The sequence below is a fragment of the Salmo salar genome, chromosome ssa02 (genome assembly GCF_905237065.1).
Source record: "Salmo salar chromosome ssa02, Ssal_v3.1, whole genome shotgun sequence".
Taxonomy (NCBI): domain Eukaryota; kingdom Metazoa; phylum Chordata; class Actinopteri; order Salmoniformes; family Salmonidae; genus Salmo; species Salmo salar.
Window position 1 is genome coordinate 60,903,241 of NC_059443.1, and position 26,127 is coordinate 60,929,367.

The following is a 26,127-nucleotide window of genomic DNA, read 5'->3' on the forward strand; positions in this document are numbered from 1 at the left end:
AGTCCACTCTGCTGTAACCAATATATCCTATATGGTGTTCCTTGGAATTCTTCCCTTAGGCAATAACTGGAAATGTTACTTCTTCCTCTGTTTAGGACTGAGCCCAACATTTGATTAATGACTGCCATTCTTTTCATTTTGGTCAACAATGACAACTACACTGCCTCCAGTCCACACGCACGCACGCACAGCCATTTCTTCCCGATCTCTGATTGTTAGGCCATTCACAGCAGCCCTAAACCATGTTAGATGAGTCCCAATCAATTGTGGCATTGTTTTCACCGACCTCAATGCATGGGCAGAGCAAAAAACATTGTTTACATGAGTGACATTGAATGTGATCACCCGTGAGTGGCGGGCCAAAACCAGTACCAGGGTGCTTTGTCGACGCTATTCCAATTAGCGTGTTTGTTTTTCTGTAGCCACTAGCCTATTTTTGGGACATGGTGTAATGGTATAATAATAGCTATCTGGATCCCTACCATGATTGTGCTCTGTTTTTAATTTATTTCTGATCTATTAATAGGACTGTGTGTGGTCAGTTATGGTTTCCAAATCTAACTATTACTTGTTGTAGAGAATCCATATGCCTTAGTCAGTTTAGTAACAGACGCCATGTGAAGTTGACGACTACTACAACCCAACTGTTGGCTGCTCCATGAACAAAGTATAACAACATTTACTATAAGACTACTCCTAACCATAGTAAATAATGGACCTTTCTGGTATTACTAGAGCTACAACAGGCCAATCGAAGCACATCTGTGGGAAGTACATTTCCCAGTAACGTCCTGGGCTTAGAACCATCTCTACAATACCAACTATAATATGCTGCAATCTCATGATGAGTCGCCCTATTTGAACCGGCCTCCAAACACCCCATCGATTCATAGTGAAAGAGAAGAGTCTGTTTGTGTGTGTGTGTTGAATGTGATCATGTGTAATGTGATAATACAGGATAATGTATTAAAATCATTTCAATGGCAGACGTGACCTGAAGAGCACACCCAGGTTAAGAGGAAGTGCCATATCCCATATCACCGCAGACCGCATCCAACACATCCTGCTATGAGACACAACCAAACCAAACGGCAGACAGTTCAATTTCAAATGGATTTGAGACTTATGCTGTGAGGGTTTTCATCAAAGATGTGATAAATACATTTGAAAAAAGTGTCAGTTGGCTGCTTTTTGCGGACGTCATGTGAAATCTGATATCAACTCTCTCTTGACTCCTATTATGGGAGCAACAACGGGACCCATTCTGTTGTATCATTTCCATTGTCATGAAGCCCCCAAAATAGCACACTCGCTTAACCTTGGTGGGTCTTCTGCTAATGTCAACAGAACTCAAGTCTATTCCATTGTCAGAAGCCACCATAATAACCCTCTCACTTCTGCCTGTGTGTCTCTTAGGCCCAGAACAAGCAAACAGGCATTCTGGCTGCAGCTAAAGTGATCGATACCAAGACGGAGGAGGAGCTGGAGGACTATATGGTAGAGATCGATATCCTGGCCTCCTGCGACCATCACAACATAGTGAAGCTGCTGGACGCCTTCTACTACGACAGCAAGCTATGGGTGAGTAGGAAGTGGCGTTCTCAGCGGAGGCTGTGCTTTGTTAGCGGTGCTGCTGTAATAGTGTATTGATGCTAGTAATAGCACAAACTCTGAAGGTCTATTCACCGAAACATTGGTAGTGAGATGGAATGGCTTATGGAGAATCAGCGAAGACCAGCAGTGTGCTGCGGTGTCGTCCTTTGTTGGGGCCTCTTAACTAGGCTGCTATGAGTTGTGAGGACTGACCTGTGTCATGGCTATCAGTACATTGGAATGTTCATCCTCGTCTCACACCTACTCTACCTCGGTTATCGTCTTCCCAGGTCAAAGTTCAAACTAGCACAGATACTAGCAGCATTTATTGTAGTTTATTGCCGTATTTGATATGGAAATTCGTTTTTGTGTTACAGTGTATTATTATATTGCCTTTTTCGTCTTCACGATATCACTGAGTGATGTTGTGTCTTTCTGTCACCTCTCAAAATAACTAGAGTCCATCCATATAACCCTCTCTTTGTGTACACATTGTTCTAGTCCTCACCTTCAGGATGGTGGTCACTTCCTGTGAATTTTGATTGGATTTGGGGATCTAGTTTCAGATGATGTTCCCGGGGCACCCCTGTGTCCGAAGATAACGAGGAAATAATTGCATTGGGAAAGTGGTCATGCATATATTAGGACATTTGTGCACTCAGGGATTGCAAGGAGTAGTTCAATCATATCTAACTAGCTAGTAAATAAGGGCCCATCTGTTTTGTTTTGGTCTTCTTGGCATAGGACACCTAAAGTGAAACAAGCTATATAGGAATATCATACAAAAGAATACCTATAAAACAAAGGCATTTCCGCCTTTCAATCAGGAAAAATGGATTCAACAAATAATACATAATATGACATCTAAATCCACAAGGTCAGTTCTTCTAAGGTGCTACATGATGGGTTACATACCCTAGCCTCCCAAGAGCTCCAAAGGAGAACGAGACAAAAGCTCCATTGCCTTTTTCAAGCTGGGAAATAATAAGTGGTATGACACGGTGGCTCCCTGTGTCTCCCTCCCTGCTGACATAGAAACATCCACATAGACATATTATCAGTAATCAGACTCATCAAAAGCTGTGATTGATTACCTGGAATATTTGGTTACACTGCAGCTCTGTTGAGTGCTCGGCCCTTTCCTCTCTGTCAAACAATGGCTTCTAGCCCAATGGTGGTTGTGTATGGATTATTATCTAGGCTTTTTATTTGTATTTGTATTTTATTTAACTAGGCAAGTCAGTTAAGAACAAATTCTTATTTACAATGACGGCCTAGGAACAGTGCCTTGTTCAGGGGCAGAATGACAGATTTTTACCTTGTCAGCTCGGTGATTTGATCTAACAACCTTTTGGTTACTGGCCCAACGCTCTAACCACTAGGCTACCTGCCGCCCCTACATGAAGCTTACATGGTAGCTGGTGTGTAAATAGAGAGAGCAAGACATTAGCACAGGAGCTCTTACTGTAGATGAAAGACTAGACGTTCTTAAAGGTTGTGTAGAAGTCAAGTCTGAGGAGAGTGATTTATGTTGTCTTCCTCATTTGATATGGCTCTAATAACAATGTGGTAACCACATTATGGTTTTTAAGGGTTAGATTAGTGACCGTAGCCATTTTATCTTTCCTCAATTTCACTTAGCTTCAGTCTCACATTGTGGAAACCTAACTATTTTACCATGTACGTGCCCACTTTGCAAGTTAATGGATAGACTCGAGTTAGCCCTATGTAGTGGCTGTGGAATCCACTTTTCTGGCCCCATCTTCCAGCCAGCTAAAGGTCCCGAAGCTTCTGCACATGTTCAGGATTCTCTACTTTGCCCACAGTCTCTGCTCTACTCGTAGAAAACAGGCTACTCTGGCGAACGGTGCTCGTTTAATAAAGTTAGATCAAAGCTCAATCAATGTCTGCAAGATCACATAATGATAGTATTCTACATAACAGAACGCGCCACTAGGCAAAACGTGATTTGATTGAAACTAAGCACATGTAGGCTACAGTTTGTTAACACCATCTGCTCTAAAATGCGCTCACTGTACATCATTCAAAACAACACTGTAGGCTACCTCGAAACAACACTGTATAACTCAAGAAGATCTCACTCAATGCCTAGGTTTACCGCCACTGTATTCACATCCTACCATACCTTTGTCTGTACATTATACCTTGAAGCTATTTTATCACACCCAGAAACCTGCTCATTATACTCTCTATTCCGGACATCACAGACGACCAATCCTCATAGCTTTTAGCCGTACCCTTATCCTCCTCCTCCTCCTCTGATCCTCTGGTGATGTAGAGGAAGCACAGTTCCCGCTCAGCCCAGTCAAAACTGTTCGCTGCTCTGGCCCCCCTATGGTGGAACAAGCTCCCTCACGACGCCAGGACAGCGGAGTCAATCACCACCTTCCCGGAGACACCTGAAACCCCACCTCTTTAAGGAATACCTGGGATAGGATTAAGTAATCCTTCTAAACCCCCCCCCCCCCCAAAAAAAAAGATATAGATGCACTATTGTAAAGTGGTTGTTCCACTGGATATCATAAGGTGAATGCACCAATTTGTAAGTCGCTCTGGATAAGAGCGTCTGCTAAATGACTTAAATGTAAATGTAGAGGTGAATCCAGGCCCTGCAGTGCCTAGCTCCACTCCTATTCCCCAGGCGCTCTCTTTTGATGACTTCTGTAACCATAATAGCCTTGGTTTCATGCATGTTAACATTAGAAGCCTCCTCCCAAAGTTTGTTTTATTCACTGCTTTAGCACACTCTGCCAACCCGGATGTCCTAGCCGTGTCTGAATCCTGGCTTAGGAAGTCCACCAAAAACTCTGAAATCTTCATCCCTAACTACAAAATTTTCAGACAAGATAGAACAGCCAAAGGGGGCGGTGTTGCAATCTACTGCAGAGATAGCCTGCAGACTTCTGTCCTACTATCCAGGTCTGTACCCAAACAATTTGAACTCATACTTTTAAAAATCCATCTCTCTAAAAACAAGTCTCTCACCGTTGCCGCCTGCTATAGACCACCCTCGGCCCCCAGCTGTGCTCTGGACACCATATGTGAACTGATTGCCCCCCATCTATCTTCAGAGCTAGTGCTGCTAGGTGACCTAAACTGGGACATGCTTAACACCCCAGCCATCCTACAATCCAAGCTTGATGCCCTCAATCTCACACAAATTATTAATGAACCCACCAGGTACCACCCCAAAGCCGTAAACACGGGCACCCTCATAGACATCATCCTAACCAACTTGCCCTCTAAATACACCTCTGCTGTTTTCAACCAAGATCTCAGCGATCACTGCCTCATTGCCTGCATCCGTAATGGGTCAGCGGTCAAACGACCTCCACTCATCACTGTCAAACGCTCCCTGAAACACTTCAGCGAGCAGTCCTTTCTAATCGACCTGGCCCGGATATCCTGGAAGGATATTGACCTCATCCCGTCAGTAGAGGATGCCTGGTTATTTTTTTTAAATGCCTTCCTCTCCATCTTAAATAAGCATGCCCCATTCAAGAAATTTAGAACCAGGAACAGATATAGCCCTTGCTTCTCTCCAGATCTGACTGCCCGTAACCAACACAAAAACATCCTGTGGCGTTCTGCATTAGCATCGAACAGCCCCCATGATATGCAACTTTTCAGGGAAGTTAGAAACCAATATACACAGGCAGTTAGAAAAGCCAAGGCTAGCTTTTTCAAGCAGAAATTTGCTTCCTGCAACACAAACTCAAAAAAGTTATGGGACACTGTAAAGTCCATGGAGAATAAGAACACCCCCTCCCAACTGCCCACTGCACTGAGGATAGGAAACTCTATCACCACAGATAAGCATTTTTCTACGGCTGGCCATGCTTTCCACCTGGCTACCCCTACCACAGTCAACAGCACTGCACCCCCCACAGCTATTCGCCCAAGCCTTCCCCATTTCTCCTTCTCCAAAATCCATTCAGCTGATGTTCTGAAAGAGCTGCAAAATCTGGACCCTACAAATCAGCCGGGCTAGACAATCTGGACCCTTTCTTTCTAAAATGATCTGCCGAAATTGTTGCAACCCCTATTACTAGCCTTTTCAACCTCTCTTTCATGTCGTCTGAGATTCCCAAAGATTGGAAAGCAGCTGCTGTCATCCCCCTCTTCAAAGGAGGGGACACTCTTGACCCAAACTGCTACAGACCTATATCTATCCTACCCTGCCTTTCTAAGGTCTTCGAAAGCCAAGTCAACAAACAGATTACCGACAATTTCGAATCCCACCGCACCTTCTCCACTATGCAATCTGGTTTCAGAGCTGGTCATGGGTGCACCTCAGCCACGCTCAAGGTCCTAAACGATATTGTAACCGCCATCGATAAGAAACAATACTGTGCTGCCGTATTCATTGACCTGGCCAAAGCTTTCGACTCTGTCAATCACCACATCCTCATCGGCAGACTCAATAGTCTTGGTTTCTCAAATGATTGCCTCGCCTGGTTCACCAACTACTTCTCAGACAGAGTTCAGTGTGTCAAATCGGAGGGCCTGTTGTCCGGACCTCTGGCAGTCTCTATGGGGGTGCCACAGGGTTCAATTCTTGGGCCAACTCTTTTCTCTGTATACATCAATGATGTCGCTCTTGCTGCTGGTGAGTCTCTGATCCACCTCTACGCAGACGACACCATTCTGTGTACTTCTGGCCCTTCTTTGGACACTGTGTTAACAACCCTCCAGACGAGCTTCAATGCCATACAACCTTCCTACCGTGGCCTCCAACTGCTCTTAAATACAAGTAAAACTAAATGCATGCTCTTCAACCGATCGCTGCCTGCACCTGCCCGCCTGTCCAGCATCACTACTCTGGACGGTTCTGACTTAGAATATGTGGACAACTACAAATACCTAGGTGTCTGGTTAGACTGTAAACTCTCCTTCCAGACTCACATCAAACATCTCCAATCCAAAGTTAAATCTAGAATTGGTTTCCTATTTTGCAACAAAGCATCCTTCACTCATGCTGCCAAACATACCCTCGTAAAACTGACCATCCTACCGATCCTCGACTTCGGCGATGTCATTTACAAAATAGCCTCCAATAGACTGCATCCAGTTTGTTGAGTAGGGTATCACAGTGCCATCCATTTTGTCACCAAAGCCCCATATACTACCCACCACTGTGACCTGTACGCTCTCGTTGGCTGGCCCACGCTTCATACTCGTCGCCAAACCCACTGGCTCCAGGTCATCTACAAGACCCTGCTAGGTAAAGTCCCCCCTTATCTCCGCTCACTGGTCACCATAGCAGCACCCACCTGTGGCACGCGCTCCAGCAGGTATATCTCTCTGGTCACCACCAAAGCCAATTCCTCCTTTGGCTGTCTCTCCTTCCAGTTTTCTGCTGCCAATGACTGGAACGAACTACAAAAATCTCTGAAACTGGAAACACTTATCTCCCTCACTAGCTTTAAGCACCAGCTGTCATAGCAGCTCACAGATCACTGCACCTGTACATAGCCCATCTATAATTTAGCCCAAACAACTACCTCTTCCCCTACTGTATTTATTTATTTATTTTGCTCCTTTGCACCCCATTATTTATATTTCTACTTTGCACTTTCTTCTATTACAAATCTACCATTCCAGTGTTTTACTTACTATATTGTATTTACTTTGCCACCATAGCCTTTTTGCCTTTACCTCCCTTATCTCACCTCATTTGCTCACATTGTATATAGACTTATCTTTCTACTGTATTATTGACTGTATGTTTGTTTTACTCCATGTGTAACTCTGTGTTGTTGTATGTTGTCAAACTGCTTTGCTTTATCTTGGCCAGGTCGCAATTGTAAATGAGAACTTGTTCTCAAATTGTCTACCTGGTTAAATAAAGGTGAATTTAAAAAATCTACGGTGCCTTCAGGAAGTATTCAGACCCGTTGACTTTTTCCACATTTTGTTGGCTACAGCCTTATTCTAAAATTGATTAAATATTTTTTTCCCCTTCATCAATCTACACGCAATACCCCATAATGACAAATCAAAAACAGGTTTTTAAAATAAAAAAACATAAATATCACATTCAGACCCTTTACTCAGTACTTTGTTGAAGCATCTTTGGCAGCGATTACAGCCTTGAGCCTTCTTGGGTATGACGCTACAAGCTTGGCACACCTGTATTTGGGGAGTTTCTCCCATTCTTCTCTGCAGATCCTCTCAAGCGCTGTCTGGTTGGATGGGGAGCATTGCTGCACAGCTATTTTCAGGTGTCTCCAGAGATGTTCGATCAGGTTCAAGTTCGGGCTTTGGCTGGGCCGCTCAAGGACATTCAGAGGCTTGTCCCGAAGCCACTCCTGCGTTGTCTTGACTGTGTGCTTAGGGTCGTTGTCCTGTTGGAAGGTGAACCTTCGTCCCAGTCTGAGGTCCTGAGCGCTCTGGAGACGGTTTTCATCAAGGATCTCTCCTGTACTTTGCGCCGTTTATCTTTGCCTCGATCCTGACTAGTCTCCCAGTCCCTGCCACTGAAAAACATACCCACAGCATGATGCTGCCACCACCACCATGCTTCACCGTAGGGATGGTGCCAGGTTTCCTCCAGACGTGACGCTTGACATTCAAGCCAAATAGTTCAATCTTGGTTTCATCAGACCAGAGAATCTTGTTGGTGGAGGGCTGCAGAGATGGCTGTCCTTCTGGATGGTTCTCCCATCTCCACAGAGGAACTCTAGAGCTCTGTCAGAGTGACCATCGGGGTGACCATCGTCCCTTCTCCCCCGATTGCTCAATTTGGCCGGGCGGCCAGCTCCTAGAAAGAGTCATGGTGGTTCCAAACTTCTTTCATTTAAGATGATGGAGGCCACTGTGTTCTTGGGGACCTTCAATGCTGCAAAAATGTTTTGGTACCCTTCCCCAGATCTGTGCCTCTACACAATCCTGTCTCGGAGCTCTACGGACAATAATTTTGACCTCATGGCTTGATTTTTGCTCTGACATACACTGTCAACTGTGGGACCTTATATAGACAGGTGTGTGCCTATCCAAATCATGTCCAATCAATTGAATTTACCACAGGAGGACTCCAATCAAGTTGTAGAAACATCTCAAGGATGATCAATGGAAACAGGATGAACCTGAGCTCAATTTCGAGTCTCATAGCAAAGGGTCTGAATAGTAATAATCTATAACCAATTTTTTTAAACCAATTTTTAATTTGCAAAAAATTCTACAAACCTGTTTTTCGCTTTATCATTATGGGGTATTGTGTGTAGATTTCTGAGAAATATATATTTAATCCATTTTAGAATAAGGCTGTAATGTAACAAAATGTGGAAAAAGTCAAGGGGCCTGAATACTTTCCGAAGGCACTGTAAATGCATATCCCCATGAAACTGATTGAGATCAAATGGTTGGTATGCAGATGCTTCATGGACTTTTCACTGGTAAAACTTAAAGAATTATCATTAACGATTGACAGTGAGAAATGTGAATGGAGGGTGACCACAACATTATTTGCGTAAAAGTAAAGAAACGTGTGCAGTACGTGATTCAGATCTTCAGCTCTGGGGAAAAGGGACCAGGCTGTTTCCTACGGATCCGCAGTCTCAGCCATTCTAATTTCCTATCCGAACCACAATGTACTTGACCTTAGACTGTTAGGCCTAATCATGAGTCAGATCATATGCCTATTTTTTTCATACGTTGCATATCTTTGTCTCACAAACCACAATTTAGCTGACCTTTTAACCTTTGGTTAAGATCTTAGCCACACAGCTGCTATCTCAGAGTTGTGTCCTCTGTCTCTCTCTACACCACATGAATGGCTCCTCAGAGGGCTGTGTGTGTGCTGGGAGAGGAAGTAATGGTGCCAGCCCTGTAGTTCCTCTCTACCCGCCTGCCACTGTAAAGATCCACTGTTTGGCCTATTGTACATGCAGCTGGACTAAAACAACAGCTCGCCTACCAGTGAAACAACACTACAAGGGCCTGTATGAATGACAAGACTGTTTCAAGGCTTAGGCTAGGCGGAGCATACTGTCTTATTTTACAAGAGTTTTGTTGGGTAGAATGATAGGTTTTTGTTGAATTTTATGTTTGATATGGTTGTAATAAGGCTAAACTAAGAATTGGTTCTTTTTTTGTAAAACATCACAGCCCAGTTGAAAAATATATGGCAAATAGAAATCAACTGGATGGTGTTCAGAGATAGATGGGAGGGGTTGAGTGGAGCTGAAGGATGGGATTAAAAACAAACAAAAAGATAACTATTGTAAAATATACTGTGTCCATAAAATGTATGTATAAGCTGGAAGTAGAAGCCCAAGAGTTGTTGTCCATTAATTTACTCCAATTGGGGGAGGGATGGAAGGGGTAGGGGAACATAATAAAGGATTTTTGTTGTTGTTATACATACATACATACATACATACAGTTGAAGTCGGAAGTTTACATACACTTAGGTTGGAGTCATTAAAACTTTTCAACCACTCCACAAATTTCTTGTTAACAAACTATAGTTTTGGCAAGTCGGTTAGGACATCTACTTTGTGCATCACTTATAGTTAACTGTATCACTATTCCAGTGGGTCAGAAGTTAACATACACTAAGTTGACTGTGCCTTTCAAACAGCTTGGAAAATTCCAGAAAATGATGTAATGGCTTTAGAAGCTTCTGATAGGCTAATTGATATCATTTGAGTCAATTGGAGGTGTGCCTGTGGATGTATTTCAAGGCCTACCTTCAAACTCAGTGACTCTTTGCTTGACATCATGGGAAAATCTAAAGAAATCAGCCAAGACCTCAGAAAAAATAATTGTAGACCTCCACAAGTCTGGTTCATCCTTGGGAGCAATTTCCAAACAGCTGAAGGTACCATGTTCATCTGTACATCTGTACGCAAGTATAAACACCATGGGACCACGCAGCCGTCATACCGCGCAGGAAGGAGACGCGTTCTGTCTCCAAGAGATGAACGTACTTTGGTGCGAAAAGTTCAAATCAATCCCAGAACAACAGCAAAGGATCTTGTGAAGATGCTGGAGGAAACAGGTACAGAATTATCTATATCCACAGTAAAACGAGTCTTACATCGACATAACCTGAAAGGCCGCTCAGCAAGTAAGAAGCCACTGCTCCAAAACCGCCATTAAAATGCCAGACTATGGTTTGCTACTTCACATGGGGACAAAGATCGTACTTTTTGGAGAAATGTCCTCTGGTCTGATGAAACAGAAATAGAACTGTTTGGCCATAATGACCATCGTTATGTTTGGAGGAAAAAGGGGGAGGCTTGCAAGCTGAAGAACACTATTCCAACCGTGAAGCACGGGGGTGGAATAGATGACTTCATGTGGAAGGAAAATTAGGTGGATATATTGAAGCAACATCTCAAGACATCAGTCAGTAAGTTAAAGCTTGGTCGCAAATGAGTCTTCCAAATGGACAATGACCCCAAGCATACTTCCAAAGTTGTGGCAAAATGGCTTAAGGACAACAAAGTCAAGGTATTGGAGTGGCCATCAGAAAGCCCTGACCTCAATCCCATAGAAAATTTGTGGGCAGAACTGAAAAAGAGTGTGCGAGCAAGGAGGCCTACAAACCTGACTCAGTTACACCAGCTCTGTCAGGAGGAATGGCCCAAAATTCACCCAACTTATTGTGGGAAGCTTGTGGAAGTCTACCTGCAACGTTTGACCCAAGTTAAACAATTTAAAGGCAATACTACCAAATACTAATTGAGTCTATGTAAACTTCTGACCCACTGGGAATGTGATGAAAGAAATAAAAGCTGAAATAAATCATTCTCTCTACTATTATTCTGACATTTCACATTCTTCAAATAAAGTGGTGATCCTAACTGACCTAAGACAGGGAATTTTTACTAGGATTAAATGTCAGGAATTGTGAAAACTGAGTTTAAATGTATTTGGCTAAGGTGTATGTAAACTTCTGACTTCTGTGTGTGTACATACATACATACACACAAAATATGGGGGATTGGAAATGATGCAGACAATTACATTGATTGAAGCCACAATCTATCTGCAATATTAAAGATGATCTACCCCCTCATCTTCGAAAGGTCACACGGGTCATTGTTGCAATAATTATGTTTGACTCTAAACCGCAATAGGTGAACAGGTCAACTTCCCTCTAAATACTAGCCAAGAGGAGAATAGAGAGTACCTAAAATTTCTCATTGACTGTGTTACATTGAGGAAGTGTGTTTTGGCTTCCTCTTCTTGGCACCTCTCACCAAATATGTCGTCCAATTTTTCACTGTCAGTAGCATTTCTCTATTCTACTCAGCCCTAACTAACTACATTTTTACTGTATTGAGCACAGTAGGGCCGTGGATCACTTTAGCTTGTTATTTTGTTTTTGTTAGCCTAATTGTTTCTCTGTTGTATCCGTAGTGTTAGCAGCATGCTAGGCTAGGTTATATCCCTGATACAGTCCAAAGTCTATTGACATATCAGGACTATGCTAGTCTAACAATACTACCTCCCTACAGTGAATGGCTAGGTTTCTCTCTCCTCCAAATACCTAGGTTCATCGCTGCTGCAGCTAAAGCTAGCCCCCTCCCACTTGAGGCGTGCATGGAAACTCCTAATCCTATTTGGGGAAAGGGCTAAGTTCCGGCTAGCTACACTAGGCTAGGCTGCATGTGTATACTCTGAGAAAGCCTTCAGAGCAAAGCAACAGAATAGCCCCTCTGGCCAATCCTCTTACCTCAGCGGCGCAAGGCAGCCATATTGAGAGCTCCTTGAAACCATTTAAGGCTCAGCAGGTTCCATTCACTGAACCTGGGCAGGAGGAGGTTCACTGTTCAACTCACTTTCAAATTGTTTTACACAGCAGGGCCTGTATACACAAAATGTCTCAGTAGGAGTTCTGATCTAGGATCAGGTCCTCTCTAATGTCCATATAATCAAATTCATTCATTGATCTAAAAGAGAGAACTGATCCTAGATTAGAACTCCTACTCTGAGACACTCTGAGAATACGGCGACAGACCGGGGAGTTTGGTCTTTAAAAGAAGGAGACTTTTTAAAGTGTTGTGTGGGTCTGAAGCAGGAGACCTGGGGGGGGGGTCCATAGTGTAACAACTTAGGCCTAAGTGATGGATAGGTAGAGTTAAGTGTGTTGCGTCTTGATATCATTGAACTTGAGACCCCTTAAGACCCTTTGCATTGAATTGTAAGGCTACTGGGTCCAGGCAGGGCTCCATTGACAAAGACCACATGACACAGTGACTTGTTGGCCTATAGTACAATGGAAAAGGGGCTTACTTTGTATAGCTGTAAACACTCAAAGTACTATTGTTTGTTGTAAATGTATGGTGTGTTTACCTGTTACTATGGTATTTAAGCTGTTATGGTATTTTTACCTTATTAGATGAATGCTGTTAGTTTTCTTTCTTCCACTGTACTGGATCTACTGTAACATTCTTCTCTTATTTTGTAGATCCTGATAGAGTTCTGTGCAGGTGGAGCGGTGGATGCCGTCATGCTGGGTGAGTCAGCCTTCCTACTTCTAAAGAATATGATAAGCAGATGAGTGATAAATCATTGGTAACAATGGTAATGTATTTAACATTATTATGTGACTGAAATGTGATGGATATAACAGTATAGTAACAGTTAACTGATATTGAACTACCAGTGATTAGCACCAACACGATGTAGACCACCCTCATACTACATTGATAAGGTATCAGTATTAACATTCTTCATTGATACAGCCGTAAGCCAGCTCAGTCCTGTGTGTGTGTGTGTGTGTGTGTTTGTGTGTGTGTGTGTGTGTGTGTGTGAGACTGCGTGTGTGAGACTGCGTGTGTGTGTGTGACTGCGTGAGTGAAACCCAGTGTGTGAGGAGGAATGCTAAGTATGTGTTTATGTGGCCCCGGTACCTCAGAGCTTGAGAGGCCCCTGACGGAGCCCCAGATCCGGGTGGTGTGTAAGCAGACCCTCCAGGCCCTCCTCTACCTCCACGACAACAAGGTGATCCACAGAGACCTGAAGGCTGGGAACATCCTGCTATCCCTGAACGGCGACGTCAAACTGGGTAAGAGACTGGGGAAGAGGGGCTGGGAGTTACCTAACCCAGTGTTTCACAAACCTCTCCCCGGGGACCCGCAGCCGTTCCATGTATTAGAACTATTCCACAGCTAGCACACCTGATTCAACTTGTCAACAATCAAAACCCTTGGATAGGTGTTTCAGGTGATGTAGTTCAGGGCTACAACAAAATTGTGAAACGTCCAGGGGTCCCCGAGGAGAGGTTTGAAAACCACTGGCCTAACCAACTATCCATGCTTAACATGTACATTTAGTCCTTTTGTAGAAGACACTTTTACAGTCAATGCACACCACTAAGGTAGAATGCATTATCATACACTCTTAGAAAAAAAGGTTATTCGGCTGTCGCTCCACCATTTCCTGGTTGCTAAAATTCTAATAGTTAGCCTAATTTCAGTTTGTGACAAAACAAGCAAGTATCGTGTAGAGAATCATTGTACCATCTAAACCGCTGTGAAATATATTTTCAATAATCCAAAATATTGTACAGTGCCTTGAAAAAGTATTTTCCCCCTTTCTGATTTTCTCTATTTTTGCATATTTTTTTATGCTGAATGTTATGATCTTCAACCAAAATCTAATATTAGATAAAGGGAACCTGAGTTTACAAATAACCAATAAAATGTATAGTTATTTTATTTCTTTAATTAACAAAGTTATGCAACAAACAATTCACCTGTGTGAAAAAGTAATTGCCCCCTTACACTCAATAACTGGTTGTGCCACTTTTAGCTGCAATGACTCCAACCATATTTTCAGCATTTGAAGCTGGTGTACAAAAGCAAAAGTAAAAGACACAAAAATGAAACATAAGAACGGGAATCATAGAAATAGCACACACAGAACAGATCTACCGCTTCTTAGACTTGCTTTCAATGAGAACGACAGATTTATAACTCACATTTCTATGTGAATTTGGTTGGTTCACCAAAAAGTTACATATTGCAACTTTTAATAGGGTCAGGGGGAGTTTTTGGATACACCATAGAAGTGCGTTCTTGGATGTTAGAGAGGTGCATCTGTTGGTGCATTTAGTCAAAATAAACGCATAATATCACCGCTCTGAAACACCAAACATGTTTAGCGCAGATGTGGAAGAAAAAAAAGAGGAATAAGGTGGTATTTATTTGTTAGGTTAATCATAACATTTCTAACACAATTTACAGAGCTGACAAGGTACAAATCTGTCGTTCTGCCCCTGAACAAGGCAGTTAACCCACGTTCCTAGGCCGTCATTGAAAATAAGAATCTGTTCTTAACTGACTTGCCTAGTTAAATAAAGGTAAAATAAATAAAAAATCCATCACATAATATTGTAGCCGTCATCTACGAATCAGTTGTCACTCAATTATGGCAATGCTATAACTGCCTACAAATCGATTGCGGGTTAGGAAAGCCTGCATGTCATCATTGTTCTGTCATATTGGTACACAGTGAGGGGTGCTCCACACAGTAAGCTCCAGACTCATCATGCAGTAGGTTGTGTATTAGGATGAGTCATAACGTTGTGCATGTAACAGGCTTGATGTGATAATGCAGTACAGAGTAGGGTTTGTATCAGTACAGTGACATAACAAAGGTGGCTGTGAAAGTGCCTGTTTGCATGTCAGTGACAGGCAGTGAGAGACTTTGTGTGAGAGATTAATCACAAACGCACACAAAAACACATACACACACACACACTTTGTTATAAACAACACATGATGTCATTGTCCAGATGCACACGTTACGTAAAAATATGTTTTGTTGTTGCATGTTTTTCATGTCGCTAACATGAATACTGTTATGCTTTTGAATAAGCCTGGATTTGGCTGAAGGCCTATATGTATTTCAGAAACAATTGTCTAACTTGTATAGATTGGCTTAGGCCAGGGGTCTTCAACATTTTCTTGGCCAGGGACCCGCTCCCAGGAAAGCCAGCGACCCTGGGACCACAATCATACGTTAGCAAAAAAACTATGTCACTTCTTGTCTTATCATCAGGTGAATGATACTGGCAAGGAGAAGTAAATAACATGTTAAAATGAATAGATTTGGTAAATAGTTTTTTCATTATTTTGACCTCCCCACATCATAATCAAAGATACTGGTAAACTAACCCAAGATACACCAACAGTGTTGTTCCCAATGGGAGAAAAGTAAGCTTAGTGGGCAGAACAAGCAAGGTTTGGGCAGAGCCAAGCACCAGGTAGCGCAATCCTATTGGCTCGTTCTAGCATGCGTTTGCATATTGCTGTTGGGGAACGCCTAGTCTGTGAACTGAGGATGTGCAATAACTCAATTCGCCCTTGCACTCCTAAACAATGCCATTTTTTCAAAAATGTTCTAAAGGGTCAAGTCTACAAAACTTAGTGCACTCTGTTCGTAACAGTTATTGTCGTTTTTGGAAGAGAACTGTAATGTTTAATCGATGAGTAAATGAGTCGAATGTCGGCAAGTTTCATCTAGCTTCAGCTTTTCCCACTTCTCGCCACTGGACTTCCTCTCATCATTATATTTGGTAGTTTTAAGCGGATGCTTCAGATTTATACATCCGGTGAGACATCTGACTCCTTCTTCTAGCTGTGTTATAATTGGAACAGGAACTCTCACATAATTGTTTGGTTTATTATTTTTTTAATTTAACCTTTATTTAACTAGGCAAGTCAGTTAAGAACAAATTCTTATTTACAATGACGGCCTACCCCGGCCAAACGCGGACGAAGCTGGGCCAATTGTACACCGCCCTATGGGACTCCCAATCATGGCCGGATGTGATATAGCCTGGATTCGAACCAGGGATTGTAGTGACGCCTCTTGCACTGAGATGCAGTGCCTTAGACCGCTGCGTCACTCAGAGCCCAATTTTTTATTAATTCGACCATATTAAAAAAACAAGCACACTTGAGAAAGACGTACATGCACATGAGTGAAATCATAGAGGATAACACACGATAAAGTCTGGGACTTATTTCCATTGTAGTTCTGAACATAGCCTATTAGCTAGAACGGTAACACCAAACACATTTTCGCTAAGAGCATCTGTTTATCTGGTTAAACAAAGGTTAGCCATGTGTAGGTACACTACTGTTCAAAAGTTTGGGGTCACTTAGAAATGTTCTTGAAATAAAAAAATTGTCCATTAAAATAACATCAAATTTGTCAGAAATACAGTGTAGACATTGTTAATGTTGTAAATGACTATTGTAGCTGGAAACGGCTGATTTTTAATGGAATATCTACATAGGCGTACAGAGGCCCATTATCAGCAACCATCACTCGTGTTCCAATGGCACATTATGTTTATCATTTTAAAAGGCTAATTGATCATTAGAAAACCCTTTTGCAATTATGTTAGCACAGCTGAAAACTGTTGTCCTGATTAAAGAAGCAATAAAACTGGCCTTTAGACTAGTTGAGTATCTGGAGCATCAGCATTTGTGGGTTCGATTACAGGCTGGAAGCTTCATTAAATAGTACCCACAAAACACCAGTCTCAACATTAACAGTGAAGGATGGATGCTGGCCTTCTAGGCAGAGTTGAAAAGAAAAAGCCATATCTCAGACTGGCCAATAAAAAGAAAAGATTAAGATGGGCAAAAGAACACAGACACTGGACAGAGGAACTCTGCCTAGAAGGCCAGCATCCCGGAGTCACCTCTTCACTGTTGATGTTGAGACTGGTGTTTTGCGGGTACATTTTAATGAAGCTGCCAGTTGAGGATTTGTGAGGTGTCTGTTTTTCAAACTAGACATTCTAATGTACTTGTCCTCTTGCTCAGATATGCACCGGGGCCTCCCACTCCTCTTTCTATTCTGGTTAGAGCCAGTTTGCGCAGTTCTGTGAAGGGAGTAGTACACAGCGTACGAGATCTTCAGTTTCTTGGAAATTTCTCGCATGGAATAGCCTTCATTTCTCAGAACAAGAATAGACTGACGAGTTTCAGAAGAATGTTCTTTCTTTCTGGCCATTTTGAGCATGTAATTGAACCCACAAATGCTGATGCTCCAGATAGTCAACTAGTCTAAAGAAGGCCAGTTTTATTGCTTCTTTAATCAGAACAACCGTTTTCAGCTGTGCTAACATAATTGCAAAAGGGTTTTCTAATGATAAATTAGTCTTTTATAATGATAAACTTGGATTAGCTAACACAACGTGCCATTGGAACACAGGAGTGATGGTTGCTGATAATGGGCCTCTGTACGCCTATGTAGGTATTCCATAAAAAATCTGCCGTTTTCAACTAAAATAGTCATTTACAGCATGAACAATGTCTACACTGTATTTCTGATCAATTTGATGTTATTTTAATGGACAAAAAAAATGTGCGTTTCTTTCAAAAACAAGGACATTTGAACTGTAGTGTATGTCATTTAACAAATATTCTGTTGATGCTAGCAATATTAATAAAAACATTTAAGTAAAACAAAATCACTTCAATATATACCGTGTATATTTTTGCGGACCCCCTGCAGTACCTCTAGGGGGTCGTGGACCCCAGGGTGAATACCCCTGGCTTAGGTTAATTCTTATGAACAACAACAACATGTTGTACCCTAGTTGCTAACAGCAGCACTGTTTCCCATCGGTGTTTCAGCTGACTTTGGTGTGTCGGCCAAAAATACCAAAACACTACAGAGGAGAGACTCTTTCATCGGGACGCCATACTGGTGAGTCAAACATGAAAACCTGTCATAATGTTGTAATTCATAAAATTACTATTTCTCCCCATTCTTCTAAATTGGCCAGTCATCATGATTTACTTTTTAATGTATTCCCCCAAAAATATTGACTTGCATTTCAATCTATAGAAACCTTAATGTATAGCCTACAAAATCCCAATATTACTGTACAAGAATGATACAATTCCACATTTCCACACAATTCGTTTCATTGTCATTTACATTTCACCTAATATATTTAGTCCCTTTTTCATTGGTAATTCATATTTCACTGAAACATTTCATATCCTCTGATTGGTTCTTTTTTTATCCGTTCTTCCCAGGATGGCCCCGGAGGTGGTGATGTGTGAGACGTTTAAGGACCGTCCGTACGACTACAAGGCTGACATCTGGTCCCTGGGGGTGACTCTGATCGAGATGGCCCAGATTGAGCCTCCCAACCACGAGATGAACCCTATGAGAGTCCTGCTGAAAATAGCCAAGGCCGATCCTCCTACCCTGATGCAGCCGTCACGCTGGTAAGTCTGGCATGTCAGTCAGTGATGTGGCAGCCTGGCAGACAAGTTATTTCTGTCTAGATTTGGCTTCAGGAGCCCTCAATTAAATGGGAAGGAAGAAATGCCCTCTTTGATACGCTGTCATTCTGCACAATGTTCCTTTTCTTGCACTTTCTTGCCTAGAGAGATTGTATCACTAATTCACTCCTCTCTGCACCTGCCATATCTGTTTCAGATGGTTCTACCTACTCTAATTTACCTCAATGCCTTTGAGAGGAATACATGACACTGTTTAATTGTAGCCCATTTTCAATGTTGTAGTTATTACAAGTGATCTCCATTCACTCTCTTCAGGTCTCCAGAGTTCAGTGATTTCCTAAGAAAGTGTCTCGATAAGAATGTGGACAACAGATGGAATGTGGCACAACTTCTACAGGTAATGGTGACACACCTGTTGCCCCCTTTTGCCCTCACTTTCCCCCTTTTGCCCTCACTTTCCCCCTTGTTCCCTCACCCCACCTCCTCTTCCCCTCAGCCCACCACCTCTTCCCCTCAGCCCACCTCCTCTCCTCCTCACCCCACATTGTCCTGTTTTTTCCCTCTTCCCCCCCGCCCCCTAGCACAGCACTCCGCCCCAATCCATCCCACGGCCACCTGTCAAATTAAATACATGGCGATATTGGCCCTGATCATGATCCAATAGCTGCTCAGCCGGTGCATCTAAGGTACATCTGTGACAGCCAGGTACCTGGTGTGCTAGTTAGCGCGCTAACAACACTTACTTATCCCCACTGCGTCTCCGTTAGCACAACAGGCTTTTCTTTCCAAAAGGGTTTAAAGAGCGACCGCCAAGCTAGACAGAATGACTTCCAGACAGACAGTAAGAAGATATGGCGTACGGAGGACATAAACACGCTGGAGCTCAGTGTGGGACAGTGCAACGGGAGTGTTGTTGGTATCTTTTACCAAATGGCCAAATGGGCGTGAAAATACAGAACAGTAGTCTACCACCGACGAACGTGTTGATAGCGAAGAAACTTCATATTCTTAGGCTGTTCAGCAGGTGTCCTAGCAAAAGAAGAACAAGGTAAGACTTTGGTTTTGGTGTTTGGAAAAGGGATGCATTATGTTGACTCCAATGCTTCCCACAGTTATGTCAAGTTGTCTGGATGGCCTTTGAGTGGTGGACCATTCTTTATTCACTGTTGAGTGTGAAAAACCCAGCAGTGTTGCAGTTCTTGACACTCAAACTGGTGTGCCTGGCACCTACTACCATACCCTGTTCAAAGGCACTTAAATCTTTTCTCTTACCCATTCACCCTCTGAATGGCAGATATACAGAATCCATGTCTCAATTGTCTCAAGGCTTCAAAATCATTCTTTAACCCGTCTCCTCTCCTTCATTGACACTAATTGAAGTGGATTTAACAGGTGACATCAATAAGGGATCATAGCTTCCAGCTGGATTCACCTGGTCAGTCTGTCAGGTTTTGTACACAGGTTTTGTACACATTTTTCTTTAAATCTTGATTTGTGTGACGTCTCTATTGCACCTCTGTGACTGCAATATTGAAATCGCACAAATATTTATGTTCTCTTTTCAGGTGCAGTGTAAGTAGTACACTTCAAGGGGACATAATAGTCTTTATATCTAAAAGGGTTCTCAATATTATGCATCTTTTTTTTTTAATCGTTGCAGCATCCATTTTTGAGTACTGTGACAGACAGCAGACCGTTGAGGGAGCTGATCGCTGAAGCAAAGGCTGAGGTTTACGAGGAGATTGAGGATCACAAGGAGGAAGAGGAGGAGGAGGATGGAGAGACACAACGGGTATGTCACACCACAGACAGCTCAGTTAGAAAAAGAACCAGATGAGTGTGAAACGCTATAGATGGACAGTGTGTATTCATCTGTGGTCTTCATCCTTCATTATAAAGAACAGGCTACAGTCTGTACTGACTTGACAAAAATAAGGACAGTGATTGACTATTGGTTAGAAGGATATATTTACAATCTTCTATTATTTGAATGCTAATCTAGACATTATCTGTTTATTATCTGATTATTTTTAACCTACATTTTGATTTTCATCACGTCTTCTTCAGGGTCACAAACGTGCACCGTCCGATGCCAGTGTTGCCAGCTCGGAGGATGAGAAACTCCCTCAGTCTCCCTCAGCCTCCATCTTGGAGTCTTTACCGGAGAAGGCTGAACCGGTTATCACAACACCACAGATTGTTGAAAAGATCCCTGAACCAAGTGTTGTCAAGCCAGAGGAGAACCTGGTTGTGGACACTAGCTTCGTCGAGGAGCCTGCTGTCCCTGCAGAAGTGGAGAAAATGGATGAGACCCTTGGTGTTCCAATAAATGGAGAGACAACAGAAGCCAGTGAGAAACCAGTAGAGGTGAAGGAAGAGGAGGAGAAGGTTCCAGAAACAACAGAGGTTTCCCCAACAGAACCCAGTGAGATAGCTTCTTCAGAACCAGCTGAGAAACCAGCAGAGCCCCAACCAGAAGGAACCGTTTCCAATGCTGAAGTCACCATAGCCGACAAGGAGATGGAACAACTGGCCATATCCAATCAAGATGAAAAGGAAGTGGACACAGCTGAGGTCCAGACGAATGAGATCACCGCAGAAGGGTCAGAGGCCAAGGAAGAGCAAACGGAAGACAAGATGGAAGTTGAGGAGGAACCAGCCAACGGGAAGCCTAGCCGGGAAGCAAAGGTTACCGTGACAACCCCAGAGGAGACTAAGGTGGACGACAAACTCACACCTTCATCTTCAGCGGTCTGGAAAGAGGAGGAAGGAGAGAAAGAGAGAGTGGAGTATAAGCCAACTGTGGAGACAGGAACTCCAGTGAAGTCTAAGGATGAGAAGGAGAGGGATTCGGACTCTGGGAGTAGTTCTGCTGCAGATAACGGCAGTATAGACATGAACCTGTCCATCTCCAGCTTCCTGACCAAAACCAAGGAGCCAGGAACCCTCTCCATACAGGTACGGCATCACAGTACACTCTCTTTAGAGAATGTCTTTGATCAAATCCATTGGTAATAGCTAAGTAATCCAATAGTAACCCTCATGAATACACCATTATAAATGCTTCATACATTATTATCGGTGTTATAAATGCTTATGAATTGTAATGTTTATTATGACCGCTTTATCTCATAAAGTAGTCCAACTACAGTGTATTGATGGTATATTTATTGCCACCATTTTGTTTTTCAGGACACCAAGCGCCAGAAGAAGACACTGAAGAAGACCCGTAGGTTCGTGGTGGATGGAGTCGAGGTTAGCGTGACGACGTCGAAGATCGTCACCGACAATGACACCAAGAACGAGGAGATGAGGTTCCTCAGGTAAAGATTTGTTTGCAGGAATTAGCATTTTGAGCATTATGCATTGAAATATATGCATATATGCCAATACTATGCAAGGATATAATCCATCTCTCCTGCAGTATAAGCTCAAGCTTAGCCTCTAACTGAACTGAATGAACTAGCAAATGTAGGTATTTTAGTATATTGAGTGTGCAAAACATTAGAAACACCTTCCTAATATTGAGTTGCACCCCCTTTTGCCCTCAGTTCATTTGCATATCAAAGTGCTACTGAGTCGTACGCATAGAGATATCTTGTTATATAACGTTTTCATTGGTCTCTTGAGAGACCCTTCTCCATTGCTTTGGGTTGGTTAATCTCCTTTTGGAGAAAAAGATGATCCTCTCTCATGTTTTTTTCCTCCTCCCCCTCCTCTCCCAGGCGTCAGGAGCTGAGGGAGCTGCGTCTCCTGCAAAAAGAGGAACAGAGGGCCCAGCAGCAGCTCAGCAATAAACTGCAGCAGCAGAAAGAACAGATATTCCGCCGCTTCGAACAGGAGACGACCGTGAGTCACTATCCATTTTGTCAAAGCCTCAATGGGAGGTGCTTTGAGACCTATAGAAAGATACCGTGTAGTACTGTAATTGCATGTAGTGCAGTAGTACTTTAATTGCCTATTCGTGACCCTGGCCCCAGTCATACTGTGTCCAACCTAGCACAGTGACAGAAGATTGCCTACTGGTGTGATCACAACCAATCCTGAAGGAGCATGCTAAACCACACTTGACTGTGAAACAGTAAGCTGAATTAACCCAGTAAAACCAGTTCGTCTCTGCCTAGTATTACAGAGGTATGCCCCGTCCATACCACACCACAGCTTCCATGTGCCTTTTGCTCCTGTTACATCATTACTTATTTCTGGACTAGGTAAATCCTTCTGTATGTCAGTCAAACTACCACTCACAGTTTAGACAGAGACTGAATCCACTAGCCAGCTAGTAAATCCAAGGCAAACTGGATGCCGTTGAAATGCCATGGCTTTCTGTAATATGCCAGTCATTCATTGATGACCAGTGTTGGGATACTAGTTCTATTTCTAGTGAAAGGGACGAACTGACACCGAATCAAAATGACATCCTCATTCTACAGAGTAAGAAGCGCCATTACGACCAGGAAGTGGAGAACCTGGAGAGACAGCAGAAGCAGACCATCGAGAGGCTGGAGCAGGAGCACACCAACCGGCTGAGGGACGAGGCCAAGCGCATCAAGGCCGAGCAGGACAAGGAGCTGTCCAAGTTCCAGAACATGCTCAAGAACCGCAAGAAAGAGGTAAGGAAGTAGAGGGCAGTGTGTGTTAGTGTTGCACGGTATACCCAAACTTCAGGACTTTTTCTATACTAGAACATGAAAAACGGTTCAGTGCTAGAATTTTTGGTACTTTCGGTTCTTCTGTCAAATGTATCTCACGTCGTTTACTGATTGAGAGAGGATAAAGTCTATCAGCACAGCCAATGTCCACTTATAGCGCGAGAGCACCGTGCCTGCTTCACTTACCCATTGCTAGCTGTAGCCTGTCCTGAGGAACCACTGCTCACACTGGGAGTCTGGGCTGCATCGTGTTAGCTCCCCTCTCATACTGGCTCTAGTCTGTCCTGAAGAACCACTGGGAGTCTGGGCTGCATCGTGTTAGCTCCCCTCTCATACTGGCTCTAGTCTGTCCTGAAGAACCACTGGGAGTCTGGGCTGCATCGTGTTAGCTCCCCTCTCATACTGGCTCTAGTCTGTCCTGAAGAACCACTGGGAGTCTGGGCTGCATCGTGTTAGCTCCCCACTCATACTGGCTCTAGTCTGTCCTGAAGAACCACTGGGAGTCTGGGCTGCATCGTGTTAGCTCCCCTCTCATACTGGCTCTAGTCTGTCCTGAAGAACCACTGGGAGTCTGGGCTGCATCGTGTTAGCTCCCCACTCATGCTGCACAGAAGTTAACACACTTGAATAATGCAACACAGCACGTAGAAATTGTGCAACTGTTAATTACTGTCCGCAAAACAATGTTCATTACAGGCTAGAACAATGTAATAAGATAACTTTTTAGCTTCCAGCTTTGTAGGCTAACTTTCCTTGCTAGCTTACAGCTGAAGCTAACATAAATTCTCTACCCTAGTACTTTGTTTGTGATAATAATGCAAACCATAATGGAAAATATGCTGATTTCAAAGCTGACTGTCACCAATAACCATACAGTCATTCCCAAAAACGTTATTCATTCACTTGGTCTCCCTCGCCTCAGGTCTCTCCTGTCTCTGTCACTGTGTTTGAATGACATCATTAAGAGTTAGACACAGCGCACACTTTTATAAAAGAAGATATTACTTCTGCTATGCAAATGTTGTTGTTCAGTACAATAAAACAAGGCCACAAATGGAAGGGAAATGGATTGTTTTTAATCTGTTACCACATTAAATCAGCCAAGACAAGCCTGCACACACTCCCAGGGCCTGATTAATGCAGGTGCTTACAGAGGCTGAATCCTCGGAGCCCAAGCACATAAGGGGCCCAAAAGGCAGAGCCATTTAAAAAATATATATATGGGGGGGGGCGGCTATGATGTCTTAATCCGGCCCTGCTCCTATTGAATATGCATTCATCTGTATTGTGAATAGACCTAGGCTACATCTTGATTTACCCAGTTTATCAGTAGAGATTTACCATTCAAATAAATGAGTCCCATTATGTTATGTATTTAGATTAGTAAAAACTAAGTCAAATTGTATAATTGATTCATTAACACGTACATGGCTATCTGGATCAAGTGCCATTCTGTACATTTGGCCGATGCGCCTTTTTAAGCCGTGGTATCGTTTTTGATATTGAGTATCGTGATGGTATCAAGTACCATGATACTAATCCTGGTATCGTTATCAAAGTCACATTTTTGGTGTCATGACAACACTAGTGTGTGTGGTATGTGAACGTTGTAACTGATACTGTAAAGGTCTGGCTGTGTGTGTGCTTGCGGTGTACAGTACATTTGTGGAAGATAAACATGCTGATGCGTCTTAGATTAGGCTAAGCAGCGATTGGACTCTCATTGGCTGTCTGCGATTTGCAGGATTGTTTTCACTACAATGTCTTGCTGTTACGTTTGACATTTTAGTCATTTAGCAGACTCTCTTATCCAGAGCAACTTAGTCACCTTAAGATAGATTGGTGAGAATATCACCGTTGTCACCACATATCACCGTTGTCGCAAGTACTTTTTTCCTCAGTAAAGAAGCTATCAGCAAAGTCAGTGCTGGTAGGAAAAGACGACAAGCAATAGTTGTCTTTTCAACAACAACAACATTTATTGAAAGACAGAAATATACTAAGCTACTCTTGCAGAGATTAGTTGTTTTCCCAGGCTATCGATGAGCTCTGTTGAACTGGATCACTAAGAGTGGTTTTAATATGCATGATGTACTGTTGAACTGGATCACTAAGAGTGGTTTTAATATGCATGATGTACTGTTGAACTGGATCACTAAAAGTGGTTTTAATATGCATGATGTACTGTTGAACTGGATCACTAAAAGAGGTTTTAATATGCATGATGTACTGTTGAACTGGATCACTAAAAGTGGTTTTAATATGCATGATGTACTGTTGAACTGGATCACTAAGAGTGGTTTTAATATACATGTTGAACTGGATCACTAAGAGTGGTTTTAATATACATGTTGAACTGGATCACTAAGAGTGGTTTTAATATACATGTTGAACTGGATCTCTAAGAGTGGTTTTAATATACATGTTGAACTGGATCACTAAGAGTGGTTTTAATATACATGTTGAACTGGATCACTAAGAGTGGTTTTAAAATACATGTTGAACTGGATCACTAAGAGTGGTTTTAAAATGCATGATGTACTGTTGAACTGGATCACTAAAAGTGGTTTTAATATGCATGATGTACTGTTGAACTGGATCACTAAAGTGGTTTTAATATACATGTT

General features: G+C 42.7%; 1 protein-coding gene across 3 annotated transcripts in view; it reads left to right on the top strand.

Annotated features, from left to right (window-relative positions):
* The window catches only part of LOC106586757 (serine/threonine-protein kinase 10), a 40,046-nt gene that overhangs the window by 967 nt on the left and 12,952 nt on the right, over nt 1–26,127 (top strand). For all 3 annotated transcript variants that reach the window (XM_014174358.2, XM_045707063.1, XM_014174365.2), the window contains exons 2-12: nt 1,417–1,581; nt 13,037–13,085; nt 13,487–13,636; nt 18,228–18,300; nt 18,636–18,830; nt 19,164–19,245; nt 20,509–20,640; nt 20,916–21,806; nt 22,041–22,171; nt 22,574–22,697; nt 23,282–23,461. In XM_014174358.2, coding sequence (XP_014029833.2) covers nt 1,417–1,581; nt 13,037–13,085; nt 13,487–13,636; nt 18,228–18,300; nt 18,636–18,830; nt 19,164–19,245; nt 20,509–20,640; nt 20,916–21,806; nt 22,041–22,171; nt 22,574–22,697; nt 23,282–23,461 — 2,172 coding nt within the window. The remainder of the gene's footprint in view (nt 1–1,416; nt 1,582–13,036; nt 13,086–13,486; nt 13,637–18,227; nt 18,301–18,635; nt 18,831–19,163; nt 19,246–20,508; nt 20,641–20,915; nt 21,807–22,040; nt 22,172–22,573; nt 22,698–23,281; nt 23,462–26,127) is intronic.